General features: G+C 36.6%; 1 protein-coding gene across 4 annotated transcripts in view; it reads right to left on the bottom strand.

The window, feature by feature from the left end:
• LOC5563917 (protein Teyrha-meyrha) overlaps positions 1-23,380 on the bottom strand; it is a 112,719-nt gene that overhangs the window by 5,163 nt on the left and 84,176 nt on the right. For 3 of the 4 annotated variants that reach the window (XM_021851415.1, XM_001648185.2, XM_021851416.1), the window contains 6 exons: positions 2,077-2,303; positions 1,796-1,987; positions 1,286-1,601; positions 953-1,196; positions 687-894; positions 540-614 (listed from right to left, as the gene is read on the bottom strand). In XM_021851415.1, the coding sequence (XP_021707107.1) occupies positions 540-614; positions 687-894; positions 953-1,196; positions 1,286-1,601; positions 1,796-1,987; positions 2,077-2,303 (1,262 nt within the window). The remainder of the gene's footprint in view (positions 1-539; positions 615-686; positions 895-952; positions 1,197-1,285; positions 1,602-1,795; positions 1,988-2,076; positions 2,304-23,380) is intronic. The other variant, XR_002501644.1, reaches the window with a different exon arrangement.

Genomic DNA, 23,380 nt, shown 5'->3' with positions numbered 1-23,380 from the left:
TAGTTTCACGATGTACAGTACCTTAAAAAAATCTTGTAATAATTTACCAACGACGGCTATGATACATCCGTATCAAAGGGGTTTAGCAGTCAGCTATTTTTACTTTTAATACAAATACTTCAGTTTACAGTAGCGTAGCTGTAGTATAATTGGTAATGCGTCCGTGTACAGAATGGAAATTGTGGGTTCAAGTCCCGCCGGCTACATAATCTTTTAGTACAATGTTACCACAATTACACTTAATTTGGCAAACATATCTCTATCTACCGATATTGAATATCTTTACCCTAAAAATATATCAATAACAATATATTTCATCATTATTATGGAAAAAAAAATGTTTTTTTATTGATCCCAATTTTATGCACAGGAGTGTAAATAATCACAGGGCGTACCAAAAGTTTCGGAGCTAGTGAGAAAATGGGAACCATATCGTTATTGAAAACACGACAAATGATGAGAATTTTTTTGACAAATGGTCACATAAGTGGCAATCGCAAGTGGAACAAACAGCAATAAAATAATCGAATCCGACTTACCGTTTCGGTGATCCAGCACTCCTCGCAAAGGTAATGGCCGCATATTTTCGAAATAATCAAAGCTTTACACTTTTCCTGTGAACAAATAGCAGAAAAAAAAGTTAGTACATTATTTAAAGCCCTTCCAAGCGAAATCTTCGAGCTAACCTTACATATGAAACATTTGTAGTGCGGAGAACCTTCCAGTTCTCGTATCCGGGCCTTAAGCTCCTCGAGCACCTGGGCTTTGGATGATGGTTCCGCGGGCTCCGAAGTGCTCACGTATGAATCGGAGTTGGGTGTCGTGCCAGCCGTTCGTATCGTCATCGAATCCGTGGCGGAATCGATTTCCACCGACGAAGTTGCCTCTTCCGTGCTGTTGAGGAAGGTTCAATATGAGTTCATGAGGTTTACTGGACTAGATGATATCGTACCTATTTTTGTCGTCACGTGCCACACCCAATCCGGGATTACCGTTGCAGACATGACTGCCCAGTCCAGTTTGTCGGGGTCGTTTGATGCACTCTTCGTCGTCCGTATTGTCTACGATGACCTCTTCGTCGTGATCGGTAACCATATCCTGGCTGTGGTCGTGATCTTGCTCGTAGTCAACGTCGATCCGCTGGTCGCTACTGGTCGGAGTTACTCGGGTGATCGAGTTGTCGGACGTGGCCGTACCTAAAGAGGCGATCGACGGAAACAAGGGGAATTCATGCTTCACTTCAATAAAGTTTTCAGGGACGGTCGGTTATGGTATAGTTACTTACAGTTAAGGGGTAGATTCAGCCGATTTTTCCTATCCCAATGGGGAACGATTGAGCTAAGTGATGTGATGGCACTTTCTTCCATGGGCGGAAGTTTGGTCATCGGAGGGTCCGGTTTCATTGGGGTGTTGTTGTTGTTATTGTTATTATTATGTAAACTATTGTTTGTGTGATGGATCACATTGGAAGTCATGTTAATGGCTCCATTGGATGTTTCGTCTCCATAGCTTTCCACGTCGACAGTTTCATCTTCGTCCTGAGCCGAAGATTGGCCGCTTTGCTGCTGTTGATGATGTTGTTGTTGATGTTGCTGCTGTTGCTGTAGATGAGATAGATTTCACGGTTTATTGCAATAGAATTTCATGTTTGAGTTGTTTGGTAATTGATCGATCGAAATCGAAACGAAAAATCTATGTATTAACTATTCAAACTTGTTGCATTGCAAGTGCTATGCTACACTTCTGTAAATCGAATAATTCTCTATCTGTATATATGAAAGCTTGTGACACTGACCTTCCTCACACAATCTTCGATGTGCTGGGCAATTTCCTCCTGCGTCCGTTGGAGCCGCCCGTGACACACCGGACAGGACTGGCAATTGAGGTTACCAAGCTGCAGCCCAAATCCATCTTCACCGTCGAATTTTCGCTTCCGTAACTTACCCCGGAGGCGATCCTGACGCTTGTTGCGAATATTTTTAAACGTCTACGCGGGAGAGATAATCAAATTTAGGAAATTGTGTTACAATTCCAGTCGACTAGGAAATTAGGGTGCAATAACGCTTGGGTACGTACTTCCCATCGGCTGGTGCGACCTTGGAGGGTGTTTTGCATCGCATGCATGTCTACGCTGAGAGTTCGTCGCAATTCAAGCCGTTCCGCTGCCGAGCTCATTTTGGTTAGTCGTGTCAATTCCGCAGAGAAGTGGGTCTCCAGGTCACTTGGTGCCAACTGGATTCCACAGATGGGACACGAGTTGGGCGGCGGAGTTCCAACGAAGGTTTTCTTGGGAGGACCGATTCCTGTAAATGGACAATAGGGAAATGGAATTCTATTACATTTCTACATTATATGAGGTGTCTAACTTATTTTTGAGCCTTTTCAGGGTATTTATATATAACAATATAATCAACAAATTCTTTCTGTTGGCGGAAGTTTTGAAACCAACGAAAAATATGGTAATAAATAATAATAAAATAATAATAAAATAAAATAAAACAGCATTTACCATCTCTGCAGTCTACTGTATTTTTGACTAGGGAGCCAGATCCTATTCTTGGCACTTTTGGTTCACTTCGGCAGTGGAGTTTTTTTTTAAAGCTACCGATCTCATATTTGGCCACAATATGCGTGCTATTGTAGTGCTTCTTTTTGCAAAGTTTGGCTTCGTGGCCGTGCGGTTAGCGGCGTCAGTCGATTAGGCGTATTGTGCCACGAGGTGTGGGTTCGATTCCCGCTCCAGTCGGTGGAAACTTTTCGTCAAACGAAAAATTCATCACTGGGCTACTGGGTGTTCCGTGTGTCCGTTGCCTAATGTTTGTGATTGTTCAGTATGTGCAGCCTTGAGCTGAAGACGGTGTAAATTGTCTTTTCAAAAGTATCAGACAATTTGGCCGAGAAAAACCGCCCAAGCCAAAGTGAATCATGCAAGTGCCCAGGTAGCTCTGCACCCTACTATACTATATATTTTATATATATATATTGATTCTGTTTTTTGTCCTAGTTAGGATCCGTGCCTTTGATTTTTGTTGTTGATTCTATTAATTTAAAACTTTCTTCCAAAACTGTCGATGAACGTGGCAAAAATGAAAAAAGCTCCTTTCTAGAATGAAAATGTTGATAATACTGAAAATTTTATCGAAATGAGCAATCAATGCTAATTAGAAATATTTTTGCGCAACAAATCGGAGCAGCCTCTAACTCAGGTTCACACAAAACAAAATAAGACTGAAAACACGTCTATGATAAATTGTTTCGTAATGCTTGTTATTTGAAGCGATTTATTTGGATATAGTGCTCAAATCTTGAGTGCCGAGTGTGATTTACTGTGCAATGTGATGAAAAAGAAGTAAAATTGCGTGTGCCTTCTCTGAAAGTGGTATATTTCTAGTTATTTAGCATTTGCTAAAGAATAAAGGTAAAGGTAAAGGTGAAGAATAAAACATATTCAACATTTCATGGTTTGTTTGGGCAGTAATTGTGCTTCAAATTATATTTAGTCTGTTTAATCATCATACCATAGCACCTTATGAGCGAACTCATTTCCATGAACTCATCATGACATCAATCGGAATCACACCTATTACAAATATTGCTCAGCGCGAGGTTAATCCTGTGCAAATGTGTGTCTAGCGGGTAATGGTTGGACATAAGTCTTGAAATCACGCGAATGAAATCTCGATTTTCGTCCACCTTTCACCGGTGGCTGGTTCGTCTCGAAATTGTATGATCTTTCGAACAGTGCACACATCTGCTCTTTTAATTTTGGTTTCATCGATCGAAGAGCCTCTGTAGAACTGATACTATCCGAGAAGATGAAGAAGTGGTCTGCGGGAAAGTTTGAGATCATCCCCAAAGAACAGAGAGAATGATTGTTTTATAAAGTTTTGTGTGGTCTTCCGGGTGAGCACCCCACTATGTTCAGGTAATTGTTCGTAAAAAATTGATCCTTTGTTGGCATTTTTCCGTTAAATACCTGAAATAGGTTCGCCAAGTGCATTTTGAATCAAACCAGACCCCAAGATATTTTGAAGTCAAAGACTGGTCGACGTCTGTTCCCAAAAAATTAAGCTTTGGTTGGTCTGGATTCCGCTACCTAGAAAATACGACCAAATCAGTTTTTTGCGGTGCAAACTCGATCCTTAAATTCCTATCCCAAGTGGTTAGACTATCCAGGGAATTTTTAACCCTTTATAGAAACCACAGCATCATCTACAAGTTCTCGCAGCGTGCATGGTTCTTCCAAACAGTTGTCAATATATCTATATAAATAAAAATGGAATGGTGTTTGTATGTCACGAAATGGCTCAATAACGAGCCAACGGATTTTCATGAATCTTTCACAGATGAATTTGTGAAGGGTTCCGACGTGTTCGTGTGAAGGAAAAACTTAAGAATGTCTTCGGAGTAGTCGGGAAAACGGGAGAAAACTAATCTGTAATGTTGTATGGGGGATGGACATGACGGTTTACAACAGCCTACTTGATGGCAAGACGAAGTTTTCCGGGACCACTAGTTTAACATAAAAATTATATAGCAAGGGACTTAGACATGAGCTTTGGGGAAGGCCCATGTAGGAGCTAACTCTGGAAGTTGTCAGTTGGCCGAGAGTGAGGCTCATGTGCTTTTCTGACAACAAATTGTACAAAAAATATTCATTATTCCAGGTAGTCCACTATTGTGCAGGTTTTCTGACAATATGTCTATGGAAACTGAATCAAAAACGCCCAACCATAATTGATAGATTGTCATTGACAAATGCTGTTTTGTCATTATAAATACAAAAATAGAGACACAATGTTATGGTTCGGCATTTGTGGATGTAAAATTGCTTCAGCAAATGCTGATTGAAGATGATACAGTTTTTTTTTTCGATTTTTATGGTGACTAAGCAGCATTCAACAAAGTTTAACAGTTGGGGCGTGCTGTTTTGGAGAATATACACCAAAACAATGAAAAAGGGATATTAGTTTTGCATTTTCCTTTTAAGAATAAGTGTTTTTTTCTAATAACGCTATATTAGTGATGTAATATTGGTGTGGCGAGACATAAATTCGCAATGTTAATAGTGTTTTCGCATCTTTGATTTGAGAGGTATAAACAAGGTAAGTTATCAGAAGCCAAGTGGAAGTCATGTAGTTTGAAATAAGCTTTTATGACAACAAGGTGAGTCTTTTACCATTGCCGTAACAAATAATAGTCGTTCAGTCACGGCAAGTAGTTTAAATAATATTATTGTATGCTGTAAGAAAACTGATTTTGTAGCCACACAATTTTAACTTTATGTTTTGGCTTTAATAGGTTTTGAAAACAGCCAATAGCCGAATTACAAAATATCATGTTTTGGCAATGTTAAATGTCGTCTGTAATCTTTTTTGCATTCACGTAATTGTCGGAAAACATTAATAAATCCCAGTAGCGTAGCTAGGGGGTGCGGTCTGCACCGGGCTCCGAGTTCTTAAGGGCTCCGAAATCATGGTGGAATTTTTTCATAGCAGTAGAAATTCAGTTTTAACCCTTTAATGTCAAATTTTCAGCGATATATGTTTTTAAGTTTTTGAGATATATTTTTTTGAAAATAAAAAATCGGTCATTTTTCATCGGCACACACTGTAAGTCTCAGCGCATTAAATTTTTCATTTAAAAAAATAATTAGAACTTTTGAACAGCTCAACCGATTTCCTATATTTTTTATGGAAGAAAAGCTTAAGATTTCAACTTTTCAGACAAAATAAAAAAATCTGAAAAAAAATTCTCACATGTTATTTAAAAAAAAATCATTTATTTTAATGTAAAAAAATATTTTTTCAAAGTTTTATATATTTTTTTATTTTTATTCTGAAAAGTTGAAATCTTAAGCTTTCATCCCATATAAAAATTTTGGGAATTGGTTGAGCTGTTCAAAAGCTATAATTATTCAATAAAAAAATTAATGCGCTGAGACCTACAGTGTGTGCCCACGGTGTCTCTGGTAGAACAACATTAATATAAAAAAATCAGTATCGCTCAAACATCTACCAAATGAAAGCTTAGGCTTTCCCCTTTTATTTGAGACCTGTTTGAAAATGTTCTATCGGGGGGTCCTGAACATTTTTTTCAAAACAGTACGATGCCGTTTGTTTCATTACTGATTTCTAGAAATTGGTCTACACAGTCATTTTCGTTCATGTTTATCTAGGTAGCCATGAGAAATTTTGCTGCGAATAGTTGACCAACAAATAAAAAGGACTTAGCATTAAACCATTTTTTTAAATCCAATTATTTAATCCAAATTTTTATCCAGGTAAATACGGTCAATACGGTTTACAAATGCTCACTATTATACATTACTACAGCTCGAAGAAGCTGTCGATCATATGATTCGGAGTTCTCCGAAACCTTAACACGATTCCAAGCAACTTGAAAATCGAAATGCACGGTTTCGCTGGCTTGTTCACCGTATTTGCTCAAACCACTTCCTGTGATTTGACAAAACTCCGGGATATGATAGCGCAATATATGGAACTTCGAGCTATTGGGTAAGCCTGCTTCAATCCACGTTTTCGAAAAGTTCTCAATCTTTTCTGTATAATCATCAGCCAAACTCTTTTGAAAACAACTTTTATGTACCTGATCAAATTGATCAAGCGCCTGAAATACAATTTTTCAATGAGAAGAGATAATTCAGGAAAATGTACGATAACTTACAGTTGCTAGCAAGCTGAGATCCCCATTCGCTTCCAAAACATGCCGATTTTTCAATAGCTTCTGACAGTTTCGGCCGGTGAATCCATATTTACTGTGGCGTTGACAACTGCTTATCCTCACCTGTGATAAACGAATTAATTTTAAGGTCATTTTTATTAATCACACGATCAAGCTGCTGATCCTTACCCATTCCTCGGCAGTATTTAGATCAATGGATTCCACTTTTTTGTACATAGCATTTACAACTCCTAGCGTTATGTGCAAGGACGGTGGTGGGCAAAGATTAACTATTTGTACGTCGGATGATCCATTCAGCAGTGGCTCGTCAATACAATTGAAGAACTGCTTCGCCAGTTTATGGTCCGAGCCGAGACTTTTCCATTTTGCGGACATCTCGCGGATGTGTGCAAGTGTTCGTGGATGACCAGCTTCATTGGATAGATCGTTTTTTTGCGCGGTACAGTATGGGCAAGGAAATGTTGAACTATGTCCCATTATTCCGCAAAGCAGATTGACAATCTTCAAATCTCCAGCAATGAAGCACTTGAAATTGTTCAAATGTAACAGTGTCGTCCAGATTTTCTCAATATTGCTATATTTTTCCGGAACGCCAGGAGCAACAGCAAGCAGCAACAGCATTTTTACGCCAGTATCCTTACATCGGCCTTAAGTCCTGGTGACGTCGGAATTATGCTCGATAATCGACAGGGTCACCTTAAAGGACCCTCCTCCTCCATCGACACCAATCTTGCAGAACGAACTGCCCAGGTCAACCCCCCTTTTGGACGTCACATAATCAACCAACCCCTGAGCGTTATTACAGTATATTATTGGTTTTAATACCGTTTCAGCATTATCGTTTACATGAAAGTGTAGATGTGCTACCTCAAAAAATCCCTGAACTGATTGGTTGAGTCTGCTGATTTTTAAAGCGATGTTTGGGGCGATTTCAACATCCAAACCCCGTAGACAGCTGCTCAGCTGCAACGTTCGTCTGGTGCTCAAGTCACACGTTTTTTTAATCAAAAACAAGTCATCAGCGGACAAATGAGGTTTGTTTGGTTGCACAGAATTTGGAGTCGATTTCCAATTGAATGGTAAACCGTGTAGATTGGACAGCTGGACTTGGCCCTCTTCATCTGTCGGTTTTTGTCTCATATATTGGGCAACCGCGGATTCACCAGCGCGAGCAGTCTGGATGATGCTGACCAAGTTGCGTTGCGTTGTAGCACTCGTGCAAATATGACGCATGCCTTTGTGCTTCTCTGAGTAGCAGATCGAACACAAGTTCAATGGGCACTTCCTGTTTGCATTATCGGTAGTACTGAGTCTACCACGTTTTCCCTTTTGTTTCGGTGAGATTGTTATTCTCGCAGCATTACATATTTCACACAAACAAATACTATTGCTTCGTGTGGAAAGTTTTATATTGTATTTATATGTGTACAGTGCTATATTCAAAGGTTTATTTTGGTTACTGCACGAATAAACCTCAAACGTGCAAGCTCGACATATTTTTGTAGGATAATACCAAGCTTTAATCCTGATGTCGTGAAGAATGTGCTTTTCAATAATGTCAACCACTTTTGTTGATAACGGTTGCAGACACTGCTTCTTCAAACACAGTACGCAAACCTTCGAACGATTATCTTCGTGGCTTTTCGGTTTCATGTTTCAGGTCTCCTGACAGAGTTTAGTGTAAATATATATTTATAAATATGTGCAAAATTGTAATATATTTATTTCAATTATTGACAGACATACCTCTAATCAGCAAACCAAAATGGTGACACAAGCAATAAAAGTATAACTTATCACGCGACACAAGCACTAATTCTTCGATATATCACCTAAGAACGCGACAACTCAAGCAACACTGCCAAAACAAAAACAAATTTGTATCATGGATATATTTGTCATGGCCTTCTACGATTCGATTGAGTTGTCATCATATGGCACAAACGATTCGTAGTAGTATACTATTGGTGAATGAAGATTACCTATGGTACCTACCTCTTATTGAAATAAAAAAAAAATGTTCAGGACCCCCCGATAGAACATTTCCAAACCGGTCTCAAATGAAAGGGGAAAGCCTAAGCTTTCATTTGGTGGGTGTTTTAGCGATACTGATTTTTTTATATTAATGTTTTCTACCAGAGACACCGTGGCCAATGAAAAATGACTGAATTTTTATTTTCAAAAAAATATATCTCGAAAACTAAAAACATACATCGCTGAAAATTTGAAAGTAATCGTAAAATTAACTGAACTTTCAAGAAAAAAATAAGAACAGCAATAGCCCCTTTGGTCCCAAGGCCCTCAAAACACGAAAAAACGGAAATTATTGATATTTTTCCATGTAAAAAAACATTTTTTGTTAAATTTTCTATTTTTTCTGAAAAGTCAAAATCTTTAGCTCTCATTTTGGCCAAAAAGATTGCAAATCGGTCGAACGGTTCGAAAGTTATAATTCTTTAAAATAAAAACTAAGCTAAATCGCGATTTTTCCTGGTCACCCTATTTTGGAAATGGTCACCCTAATCAGAAAATCCAAAAACACGTGTATCCTTATTTCGGATAAGGAATAAAATAGCAAATTTTCACGGAATTCGGTGACCCACTAGATCGGTTTTTCATGGAATGGTTGTATGGTTTTCTGCAGAACTTTCTACAAATATTTATGCAGAAACCATTCTATATACTACTTTAGGTTCTTCAAGGATTATATGTGAAATGAAATCTTTCATTGATTCCATCACGAGTTTCTAAAGAAAGATTCCAATGATTGTTTTTCATTGGGTTCTTCAAGTAATTCTTGAAGACGATAAGTCTAGAAATTTTTCCATGGATGTTTTTTATAACAAAAATGTATTCAGGGATTCCAAAAACATCCTACTCCTGAGATCCCCCAGAAAATTTTCCTAAAATACCACAAATAATTCTTCAACGTATTCGTTCAGAAACTTTTGCATGAAAAATTACTCGAAGATAGTTCTTGTTTTTGATAGTTTTCTAGTGATTTCTTCTGGAACTCTGAAAAAAAAAATCAAAGAATTCTTGGAACATTCATTCCAAAATTCTGTCCAGAAATTACAAAAAGATTTGCTTTAGGAGTTCTACCACGAGTTTCTCATAACAAAATTCTTGAAGTTCCATAACTGCTTGCTAGAAATGTTCATGGATTGTTCAACATTAACATTTTTAAAGATTTCTGAAAGACCTCATATATGAATTTCTAATACAGTTTCTCCGAGTGATCAAGGATTCCTCCTAAGTTTTTTCGTGAATAAACTTCATTAAGGATTACTTCAATAAAAAGGTGAAAATAAAAAATAAAACAAAAAGAAAAATATAAAAAAATTACATACGAAAAATATTTAAAAAAAAGTAAGGTAAACTGAAAATGCCTGCTTGTTCAATAATATCAATGTAAGTCGCATTTTCTCATCAAACAGTACATGTTGAACGAAATTCAGAAAAAAATATTTTCCTCGATATAATGCTTGAAAAGGCTTAAAATACCTACCGAAGTGGACGTTATATGCGTACTTGGCACAACTTTTTCAGATTTTCTGCGATCAGAAATACGATGCCACAAAATATGGATGAAAATAGAAAAAAGTTTCCTGCAAGCCTCGAACGCTGAACCTTTAGATTAGGAATCGTGCATCTTACCACTATACCACCAAGGGTAATATAACAATTACGTGATTGTTTGCCAATATCAAAGCATGTTTCATGTACAGCGACTCTTGCTTTGTTGTTCTTCGAGGCCCATCGTCAGCAGATACAATAGAAATATTAGTAGTAGAACGCTAATGGCGTTGTTGTCACAAACTGATTTTAACTATTATTACCTTAAATTAGGGGTTTTCATTGTTTGTTCAATACCATGTCGTTGTTTTGGTTTTTAGAAGTAATCTGACACTTTGACCGGTACTCAAGCTGTCAGTTCGTGGCAAACTAGATGTTGGTAACACGAACAGCAGCGACCTTAGCATTCTTAGGTTAATGCTTCTACTGCAGATACCTACCAAGTTTGAGTGGCATTTTTAGCTAAGTTATTGCGATTTCATATGATGCTTTCCGGATTGATATATGATCTGTAAGGTTTTACTTTGTTGTCAATGCAGATTGCCGTTTATGAAGTTTATTAATCGTAGTTGGGATTAATATACAAGTTGTGTTGATATTGATAACGCTCAATTTGGTATCATGTACGATTCTGATTTTTGTCGTACGAATATGTAATTTTGGATGCACGTTTTCATACGATACTTGGTTCACTGGGGAGGTCTCTTTTTTAAGACACTTGGCTAATACCAACCCAGAAGTGGCAGTTGCGGCATATTAGTCTTCATCAATTGCAATCTTGATTTCTAAATAAAAAGTTAAAAACGATTTCAAAAAACAGATTAACACAAGTTTCGTTATTTTCAATCAAATATCCTCATGTAAATAGTAAAGATAATATGATTTCGATTGCATGACCAGTCACGCATCAATTGCATGTTAGCTTAGCGGTACACAACCCTGTTTTAAAGGGCCTCCAAATATGAGTCTGCACCGGGCCCCGAAACCCCCAGCTAGACCACTGATAAGTTCACACGAAAGCCAAATTCTGTTGAATTGTTACTTGGGAGCTTTTTTCCAAATGACAAAAAAGGAGATTACCACATTTTGTCGGAAGCCAGCGGAAGAGGTACTAACGACTACGAAACTAAACTTTTTTTTTCTAGAACTTTCCTGAGCATAGAGTATCGTGTACCTGCAACACGATATACAAATACAATCATGTTTTGAACAGAATGATGGTTCTTATCAACGAAAATTATTTTTTTGCCAATAAACATTTTGGATTCTTATAAAGACATTTGACCACTCATCAACTTTTACGTGTAACGAGATTGATTCGGTCCAACCAATCTGAAGAATTTTAGCTTATCGCTTATATAATGCAAGTTTGCTTTATTTCATTTATGACAAAACTGCTAGACCAAGCACACTCGAGGAGGAAAGAATAACTCGTTAATAACTTATGCATACCATATTTTGGTATCATACCATAATTAGGTATTGCTCAGTTATCAATACCTCATTTTGGTATTATGATGGTATTTGAAAAAAAAAAAATGTTTAACACAATTAAAAATACTTCATTTTGGTATTCGATAGCTATTGAGGACTGCTGGAGGTATTGAACTACTATTGGAAAATTTCATTTTTATATGAAAAACCATCAAGTATTATTGAGGTATTACAATACCTTATCTAGTTATCAGTTTGGTGTTCGTAGAATATGCTTGAGATATTATTTGAGGTATTTTACCTCTTATGCAGGGCTCATTCATACCTCATTGAGGTTGTAAGTATTGGAAATTAGCTGGTATGGAATACCTCAATTTGGTATTCAGTAGTTATTTTCTTCTGCTCGGGCACACTTTGCGTGTATAGCAAGATACAGAGTTTATGTCAATCAGATAAATCACGATTCAATAACGGTTTTGGAAAGCCCAAACAAGACGCTTCGTTTTCGGGACGCCGGGAGTTTGGTTTTCGTTACGCGGGTTTTGCTGGGCAGTGTTTTGGAATGCCCAAGCAAGACGCTTCTTTTCCCGGGAGTTTGGTTTTCGTTACGCGGGTTTTGCTGGGCAGTGTTTCGGAAAGCCCAAACAAGACGCTTCGTTTTCGGGACGCAGGGAGTTTGGTTTTCAGTTCGCGGGTTTTGCTGGGCAGTGTTTTGGAAAGCCCAAACAAGACGCTTTGTTTTCGGGACGCCGGGAGTTCGGTTTTCGGTTTGTGGGTTTTGCTGGGCAGTGTTTTGGAAAGCCCAAACAAGACGCTTCGTTTTCGGGGCGCCGGGAGTTTGGTTTTCGTTACGCGGGTTTTGCTGGGCAGTGTTTCGGAAAGCCCAAACAAGACGCTTCGTTTTCGAGACGCAGGGAGTTTGGTTTTCAGTTCGCGGGTTTTGCTGGTCAGTGTTTTGGAATGCCCAAACAAGACGCTTTGTTTTCGGGACGCCGGGAGTTCGGTTTTCGGTTTGTGGGTTTTGCTGGGCTGTGTTTTGGAAAGCCCAAACAAGACGCTTCGTTTTCGGGACGCAGGGAGTTTGGTTTTCAGTTCGCGGGTTTTGCTGGGCAGTGTTTTGGAAAGCCCAAACAAGACGCTTTGTTTTCGGGACGCCGGGAGTTTGGTTTTCAGTTCGCGTGTTTTGGAAAGCCCAAGAAAGACGGTTCGTTTTCGAGACGCCGAGAAGTTTTGCTGTTCGCGCTGTGTGAGTGCGAAAAGATATTTGTGTTCAGTCGAGGATGGATTACTAACTGGTGAGCTCGTTTCATGCTTATGACAACATATATTTTCATGTAAACGTTACTTTTTTGTAATATTCAATCAAACTTTGTATGGTTCGTCACTACAAGTGTCGGCATTATGCCTGTTTTATACGATTTTAATAAGCAGAAACTTTTTTACATTACTTAAAATATTTTTTGAATTGCTCGACATTATGAATGTCGACGTTTATTTTGAAACTTCTACCAAAGACTTTTCTTCTTGAGGCATAAATGTTCAGTAATACTTTTATGTAATTTTCAAGCAAACTATGTATTACTATATACTATTCTTCACTACAAGTGTCGGCATTATTCCTGTTTCATATAATTTAAAATATGTATACGCATATATTTTTCTCTTTTTGCCATTAAAAAAAACTTCTTTTGAATGGTTCGACATTACAGATGTTGACGTTTATTTCAAACCTTCTACCAAAAACTTTTTGAGACAAAACTAAAAACTAGCTTTAAGTATAAACCGTATTTTTCCTCCTTATCCATGGATCGCATCACCGACCAAAGGTGACTCCCAGATCGTTTCCTTCTCCACTAATAAACACCCTTCCCGTGGTGATTTTTGAGATGCAGAGGTATTCTCGGTCTCTAGAAGCAACAATCATTACACCCTAACATTCCTTCCCTATCCCAACTGACTGTAAGGACTTGGCCGGCGCCGTTATTGATCAATAATATTAGATATGCTAAAATTGCACTCCGAGAGTAAGCGGAAACTCCCATCCCTTATTCATTTGGATCGCAATGCAATTATTACCAGTTCCGATCAATCACGGAGTAGCAACCATTGACATGTACAGTCAGTCTATGCTATGCTATGCTATGCTATCAGATAAATCACGATTCAATAATATGATAGACAATAACTAAAAATAAGTGCTCGAAGAAACTGTGCTATGTCTGGATATAAATCGTTAATAGTGGCATTTCCCAGAAAGTTAAAGCAAACTCCATCGTTGTTTGTGGCGCTTTTTCAGAGGTAGGACCAGGGGTTGAATTCTGAGAAAATTGAGATTATCTCTTGTTTATCACTCTCTGTAACTCATGATCCGCAACTCATCATGAGAGTCTGTTTATCGTCTTTGTTTTTATTGAGGGATAACAGTGCATGATAAACGGGACCTTTCTTTGCCGAGTGGTTAGAGTCCGCGGCTACGAAGCAAGGTGAAGGTGTCCATAGGATATTCGGCGATTTTTTTATCATGTCAGTAAAGTAAAACATCTACTTCAATAGAAAAAAGCTAGAAAATTGGTTTTGTCATCGCTCTTTGGGACTCTCCTTTGCCGCTGCTTGTTACAACTTGTGAAACATTGCCGATCATGGACCGATACACATGCGATGTTTTTCTTCACTTGCTTTAACCGTGCTTCGAGTTCAATTGAGAACGAATTCTGCAATGATTGGGTAGGACCCAAGTATTTTTTTCGTACGGTATGTCTAATGAGCTTAAACTTAACCGCCATTACTTTGTTTAGTATTTACAATATTGCTGAGTAACGCTTTAAGTTTCGTATAATTACTTTTAACCACAAAATTTGTTTCAATCGATATTCGAGAGCTCACATAGGGCCAGCTGTTATATTTCAAGCTGACGGATCCATAATTATGTGACCACGGCGTAATTATCGGAAAACCTAAACTTTTAATTAAAAGCTAATTCGTTTTTAATATCCGATTATCTCACTTGGTGGCAACCGAACGATGATTGACATATGGTGAAATCCAACCATACTTTGACGCTTTGATGGATATTCCAAAAAAAAAAAGGTCAGTAGAAAAATAAATGATTTGGCAATCCACTACTGTCGCTGCAAAAATCATAAACACTGTCACAATTGCCACGCAGTCTCTCCACAAAAATGATCGAAATCAGATGACTAAAACACGCCAATTACAGGTGACCGCAAAAAGTGTTCGTTATCCCCGTGCGACGGCATTTCCACCAACAGCCCCAAAAGCGACTGACAGTTTTCTGCGGTTGATTTTTCAACTGTCCCTCAACCCTGGCCAAATCTCAACGCCACCACAGGGAGGTGAATCCTGGCAATGAAGGGAGGTGTGAATCCTTTCCAATCTAATCTGCTGCTGTTGGCACTGAATTTAATGAAAAACTGACCCCTCTCAATTTCGATGCCGTGGCATTTTTGAAGGGATCCAAACCAAACCGAACTCGGAATGTGTGCATGTGAAATTCTCGTTTACACATGAGTACCTACATAGTGGGATGAGTGTGAGATCTACATCAGGATTGTTAACAGCAATTATCGTAATCGTCTTTGTCGATGGAAGCAAGCAGAGCTTAGGACTGTGACGAACTAAACTTGGATAATCCAAAGTCCTTTATCCTTTCTATCTATTTGCAGCCAATGACCTCGGAACCAATGTTTGCGAACAACAACAGAGGTTTGTGTATGGGGATATCAAAAACATTTTGTTTGAATAGGAAATCATGCTGTAAATAGAAATTGTTGCCCAAAAGACGTGAGAGCTTGAAATTTTGGTGTTCGCGCCTTCTGATCTATTGTCACAGATGAACAATGTTAAAATAAGCTTTATTTACCGTAAAATGGGGTGTTAAGGGATGAAAAAAAACTTCAACTAGAATTTCAAGCAACTTCTAGTATGTCAATAATTGAACAAAGTACTGCCCTACCATTCTCTCGTCGTGTATATCAAAAGCCAAATACAATTATAAGGATCCCATGACAGATTTCTGAGATAATAATGAAAATGTGTGATTTTTGACGGCAATACAAAATGGGGTGTTACGGAATTTGAGTTTCGTAAATAAAACCATATTTTTCAAATAGCAAAACATAATATTTTTGGTCAATAACTTTGGTGCTTTCATTCAATTTCATAAGTTATGTTCAACCTTAATCAGATAATACATTAATATTATTGAACTTGGAAATCCTGCAAACGCAAACCGTTTCATTTTGACTGCTAAATTTTTCACAGTTATTAATCCTATTTGGGAACTATCAAAACATCATAAAATTGTCTTGGAATGATTTTTATACTTATATGCAACAGGATCATAACCTAAATATTAGCAGTTCACGAATCCTGTAAGCTATGCAGAGCAACTTCTTAAATAATCTATAGTATAAGGATAATTTCAACAAGCTTTTATTTTTAATAAAGGAAATGGTCAATTTGTCCTGAAAATATAACACTAGGCTAAACAAAGTATTTGCATGCAACACTCAGTGGCATGGTCGAAAAATACCGAAGAAGAAAAGTGTTCCAGTATGGAGCGGAAATCTAACGCTCACTATATAACACGTTAAGTACCCGGCGAGGAGGCGAAGTTTCTCAAAAAGAGCTCAGAAATGACAGAGTCTATGTACAGAGAGTTACGCGAAGAGGCTTCTTTGAATTATTGTTCTCCTTTCTCAAAAACATACTTTTTCCATAAAAAATATTAAAACTCGAAATCTAGATAAAATTTCCAAAATTTGCTGCCTACATTGTGATCTCAATTAAATATACTTATCTTCTAAGTTACTCACATTTATATCTTAATATTGTTTCATAGTTTTGTAGATTAATGTATTTAGCCTATAAAATTTGAACAAAACATTTTTGAATCGTTTTCAATATCTAGACTCCACAATACTTTATTTTACAAATGAATGTGACAAAGGAATGTGTAATCCCTATCACATACTGCAGTTCACAATCCTTCGAACAAATCAAGCATTTCAGATGACTGATATATCGACTTTCGACGTTTTTGTGATTTGTCAAACTTGATGGAGAAGTTCAATCCCTTAAAACCCCACGAGTCCTTAACACCCCATTTTACGGTACACGTTCAACATATTTTTGTGACTATTACTTACTAAACGGAACAAATCTGAAGTGTACAGATGCATTGGTTTAACGTTATTATCGTCTGAGTTTCCCAAGTTTAGTTCGTGACAGTCCTTACCCTGGTTTGTAGCCGACCAACAACCACACTGTTGCCGGTTGGCCACACACATCAATAGTTACAAACAAGCCATAGGATTCCTCCAGATTAGCATAGGAAATAAATCTAATGCGAAAGTGTTTTATGTTCCGGACCATTTGTGCACACGTTTGCAATAGAAGATGTAGAAAAATAGCACAAACGCCTTCTCCAAAATTTGGTGTTTGTCGATGAAAGCAAGAATTGTAAAATGCCGTTACGAGATCCACTGTCACCACTATAAATTTTCCGTTTTTTTTTGTGGCAGTTGGATATCCTAGGAACTATGTAGATTCTTCATGATTTTGGTTTTCGGAATACATACGTGTAGCATGGTTCATGCCATCAAGTTTTCAGAACCTGTGTCATGGTATTCCCTATATGAATTGTTTTCAACTATATTTATGCAGATCTGACACTCCAAGCTGAGAATATTTTGCTGTTTCGTTTTGTTCATTTACCGGGTGCAACGCACTGGTTGCTAGTGAAACATAGAAATTCATGTTTCTCTATCACATTGTTGACACAGTTGAGAAGAGAATCAATGAAAATCGTATTTGGCAATCGGAAGGATTGCATTCAGACAAATGAAACTGTTTGAGGGAGAATATTCCGATAGCAGAAGAAGTACAGAAATTGTACTGTTGGAAGCGACATTTGAGCGTAATTGTGAAATAAACTAGCATTGTTTGAACATACATCTTCGAACATACATCAGTTACTGCAAATTATTCAATAAAACATACCTTTATATAGAAAATAGGAAAAAACACCATTCTTTGAAAAAGTCAAAAAGTCAAAGTTACAATGACTCCCAAATTGAAAAGAAAACAATAAGTGGATATAAAAAAACCTTTTTTACCACTACATTTGGACGTTTGCAATTTTCAAAAAATATTGTTTGGTCAATGATGAACAGAAGATACAAGATAGTATTACTTATCAAGCATATGTTGTCAATGGAAGCAAATAGTGGGTTACAGATTTTGAAAAACTGACCAGGGATACAAAACTAAAATATGTTAATCAATAGCCTCTCCCTCTTGGAAATTAGTCAATAAGATTGCAATGCATTGTGAGATTGGTTCATACTTTCCACGTGAATTCCTTTTGTAGGACAACCATTCTTTCTATGTACAGCTAAACCTCTTAAGCGTAAAAAGAATTGGAGCGTAAAAAAAGGGAGTGTAAGTTCGAATTTTAAGCGTAAAAAAGCTTTTCGTTTATTTTCAAAAAGTTTTCCGAGGAGGTGGGGTTTATCCGTGATTCTTCTCAAGGGTATCATTACAGATGACGTAAATCATAGCCTGACGCCATTTTGGATTCCAAGATGGCGACTTCCGGTTTGTAAAAATGACATCAAACCCATGATATATGTGTTTCATACGGGACAGATCAGTAGATGACGAAAATCGATGTCTGACGCCATTTTGGAATCCAAGATGGCAACTTCCAGTTTGTGAAAATCACGTGAAACCCGTGATATGTAGATATTTTTAAACCTAAGATGGTGACTCCCGGTATGTGGAAATCACTTGAAACCCATGATGTGTGAATTTTTTTGAAACGGGGCAGATGAGTAGATGCCGGAAATCGATGTCTAACATCATTTAGGAATCCAAGATGGCGACTTCCGGTTTGTGAAAATCACTTGAAACCCATGATATCTGGGTATTTTTTGAACGGGACAGACGAGTAGATAACGAAAATTGATGTCTGATGCCATTTTGAAATTCCAGATGGCGATTTTTGATTAGTGAAAATCACTTGAAACTCATACAATACGGGAATTTACGAGACGGGACCAATAAGAAGATGCTGAAAATCAATATCCACCTTGAAGTTAAAAATGGCGCAGACATCGATTTCCGTCATTGTTAACGTTCCAAAAATACTTATATTACATGGGTTTTGATTGATTTTCCCCGTTCCCAAACCTAACCGGAAGCCACCATCTTGGATTCTTAAATGGCGTCAGACATCGATTTCCGGCCCATACCGATCAATGTTGCCCCGCTGATCAATGTTACCCGGGATAATGGTACTGAGATATTTTGCTGATAATGCTACTAAATATTTCTCTGTGAATTCCTACAAATAGTTTTCCCAGAAATTTTATTACAAATTCTTTTGCGAAAATAATTTTTAAAATAGGTACCGTGTGGTAACGAAATCCATACACCTAAGAAGTCAATTTAAATTGAAAACGCCTACTATTTGTATGAAGTGTATAGATTTTGAGCCCCTACGGATTTTGGTCCGCCACTGTACAACACAATTGCGTCAGAAATTCTTTAATGTTTCTTTTTTCATTGTGCTTCAAATACCCGTTTTTTTTCCTTTGAATCCGTGGAGAAACGATTAGCCAACCAATTGGGAAGGGGTAAGTTATTCATTAAAAAAATGGTGTGTTTCTTAGAACGTTTCTTGCGGAATAAATGTTGGAATTGCACATGGATTCCGCAAGAAAAATTCCAAGAAACAGGCCCTTTGGAAGAATTCTAGGGAATCCATAAGTCATTGAAGGAGTTCTGCTAAATTTCAAGAATAATTTCTAAATAAGATTTGGATAAGTTCTTGAGAAATTTGTTGTTTCTTATATATTAGAGAGGTTTTAAATATCTTGTAATCATTCACATTTAGAGACAAATTATCAGTAATCATACATTTTTCGTATCAATAATCATTTATCGTTTGTTGTCCATTTGTTTTTTTTTATCTACCTGTTTCACTGCTCATAAAAGCATAGCTGTCCCTTATTGATTTTCGAACCAACACCTTTTTTATCACAACATTCATGTTTAAATATATACTTTACTATACATATGAAAACTAACACACTTTGTTTGAAAATGTTGTGGAAAAATATGAAGATAGTGTAGTCCCATATTGAAAAATAAAGGCATAACAGTCTATATATGAACTATCAATCTCAACAGCAACTGCGAAACCTGATGTATGTTCAAGTTTATATTTTTGCTGATCAATAAAAGTAAAATGAGTAATCTGTGCGTTGGAGCCAAATGAATATAACTGCCAGAAATTTGCTGGAAAATTATAAAGATTTGTATAAGATGACAAACTTCAAACTTGGAGCGTTATTTTCTCAAAGCCTACTTTTTCCATATGGGACAGTTATGCCTTTATGGGCAGTTCAACAGTTTGTAGTTTATCCTTCCTTCACATAACGCTGAAGTTTGTTTGAATCCCCTGAAGAATCACTATTGCTGCTCAAAGAATAAAAAATGTATGGAAAATGGACGAATCTCTGGTGATACTTTCTGAAGAATCCTAGGACAACATCGCAGAAGAAATAATAGTATAATTCTATGAAGAAATTCCTTAACAAATCGCTCGGGAAGTTTTTCAGTGTTGACGCGGAAGAGTTTTTGAAAGAACAGTTGAGGGTATTCCGTTAAAAATTGTACAGAATTGTTTGATTTTTTTTAAATTTTCTAGTTTTTAAAAATAATACTTTGAAATTTCTTCGAAAATGCCTACATTTTTCGAAGAAAATTTAAAGTATTTCGAGAGAATTTAGGAGCAACATCAAATTGATTTGCAGAGAAATCCAAAATTCTTAGAGGTTTTCTGTTAAAAATGCAGATTGATCTGTGGAGAACCTATCTGAGGTATCGTTAACATTTTACCAATTGATTATAATTTATGACGTGATTTTTTTAATCAATCATTGAAACATTTCTAAGGGTTTTCCTGAAAGGTTTTTTGATAGAATCTGAACAGAAACTTTAGGAAGAACTGCTGAGGAAAAGATGAAAAAATGTAATTGAAAATTTTCTGGACAGGATTCTTTGTTTGGAGATCAAGAATACAGTTTTGGTGATACTCCTAGAATATTTTGTAGGTACTATTTCTTGAAGAAATCATCAGTAATGCCGGAAAATCTTAAACAAATTTTCAATGAACAATTAGATGAAATTTTAAACTAACAATTGTATGCACAAAGTACGTAGAGGACCTTCCTCAAAAAATGTTAGAAAGAATATCTAGATCAATTTGATTAAGATTTTTCGAGAAAGTTACCAAGAAAAAGCCTGTAGAAACTTCAGAAAAGATAGGTTGAAAAATAAATATTGATTCCAGTAATGATTTTTCGTGAGAATCCCAGAAGGAACTCAGTGAAAACTGGTAAAGGAGTTCTTGGAGGAGTTCTTCACAGAAAAAAAAATATGACGAAATTCTTGTTTTTAATTATGAATCGTGGTTTACGGCTAACCAGCCGAGTGGAAGTTTAACAACTACCGAAATGCTAAACATTACATATACTTTGCAATTGTATTAAATGGACAAATTGATGTGAAGAAATTGCCATGGGGCTTCTTAGAGGAATCTTTTAAAAGAATGCCTTCAAAGTTCGTAGAAGAATCAAAAGGGATATACTTCGTGAATTCTCTGGAGGATTTCTAGAAGATTTTTTCACTTGGTTGGATAAAAAATGAATATTTTCCGTAATGAAAATTGGAATTTTCAAATATCACAATACAAGTATTACACTATTCAATTACGAAATTTGTGAACATCGTGACTATTGCAACCGATATTATTCGATACTATTTATAAAAAAAATTGCTAGCCCCCTCCAGAAAAAATCCTATTTACGCCAATGATCAAAAATCATAATTTCAATGATGATAAGTGACTGGAAAAGTAATCAAGTAAGGTGGGCAAAAGTTCGAGTTGGGAAGAAGTTTCTTGTTTAGATTTCTAGCTCGATTCGATACAAATGTTATACCTGAATGTCATCGAGGCTCGAATGCTATTCAAGAAAAAAATTCTCATTGCTTATAGAAATTTACCTAGGTTCAACAAAGTTGTAATTATTATCCCTATTTGAGTAGATAGTCAAGTGGTTTGCGTTCTTTAAGGAATTCTTGCAAAACGCGACAGTCCTTTCTTTCTGTGATTTGAGAGGAAACCTTGATTTTCCTTACAAAATTGAAGATCTTCTGCCAGAAACCACCAACCTCGAAAATACTAACTACAATGGGCGGTATTCTTTGTTTCCTGAATTGAATCACACAATACTTTGATTTGCTTCGAAAATTAGTCTAGTTAAACAATTTACCCTTCACTATGGGCGGTTTCCATACAGACTGGCGGCCAAGAATATGTTTTCCATGTCACGTCATATATATGAGTTTCGTGATACAAATTTGATGTTTTATTTTCTAAAGCAAGTTTTCGAGATTAACTTTTGAATAGGACCTATAGTGAAATAGTAAGTTTTGTTACTAATGATGCATATAAGCCAATTATGCGACGTTGTGCAAAACATTATGCACATTAGAACTTACATAGAAATGATAATATGAATGATTTTGCGATATTCAGTTATCCTCTGAATTATTTTTTAGCTGTCTTTCATATAAAATGGTTAAAATTATTGGAAAAATTCAAAAAGCTTTAAATTGAAAAAGTGCAAATTTGTGCAGCTAAATTCTTCACGATCCTTTAGTTTACATCTCAAAGTACCCTTGGAAATAAATTTTATCCTGGAACAACTTGGGACAAAGAAGTATGGGATGTGTAAAGTGTTGTTAAAAAATCAAATGTATTTTTTTCAGTGCACTCCTCGCATTTTTCCTACCTAAGGTACGAGTTTTTATTTCATTTTAAAAGATAGCTTTTTGAATAAACTTTCGGACAGTGTATAAAGATCTGTATACAATATTACGATTATGCAGTATATTGTATTGAATGTGTACCTTGTGTTTACACTGTTTTATTTTTTTATTTTTTTTTTAAACTCCAACTTTAGCATACGGTATCAATTAAACTATGAAAGATGTTGCTTTTATATTCCAGGAATAACTTAACAGAAGTGTTTACTATGGAATGATGTACAAGAAAAACCTAACAGAACAAGTCATTTTTTCGATTATTGGCCACCTCATCGCCCATAGTGCCTTGGGAGGACGCGCTTTTCAAAGAAATAGCCTTTTTCAGCTTTGACACGTCATTAATCCTCTCATTTTTTCGTAGCAGAAACTTATTCAGAAGAAATGATCTTCTTAGATTTTTTCCCAAGATGTCGTCCAAGTTAATTTCATGGTACTTCCACGGTTAAAATTCCAGAAGGTGTTTGCTGTTGAAATTTCTCTTCTGTCAACAGGCCCAACGAAAAATAGAAGGCACGGGTCCTAACATGAGAATTAATTGGTATAACTCTGTAGAAAAATCATTTCTGCACAGGCCTTCAAGTAAACATGTTTTCCAAGATCGTACATAACGAAACGGTTATAATTTTACTAATAAGTACTCAGATGTATTTAGGTATAATAGATTTTGTAGCAACTCAAATCCACCATTACATACAATCCCCTAACAATAGGCTTATAGCAGCACTAGCTCGATCTAAGGTACCTAATT

The sequence above is a fragment of the Aedes aegypti genome, chromosome 3 (genome assembly GCF_002204515.2).
Source record: "Aedes aegypti strain LVP_AGWG chromosome 3, AaegL5.0 Primary Assembly, whole genome shotgun sequence".
In the NCBI taxonomy this organism is placed as follows: domain Eukaryota; kingdom Metazoa; phylum Arthropoda; class Insecta; order Diptera; family Culicidae; genus Aedes; species Aedes aegypti.
Note: the sequence above shows the minus strand (reverse complement) of the source record. Positions and strands in the feature narration are given on the sequence as shown.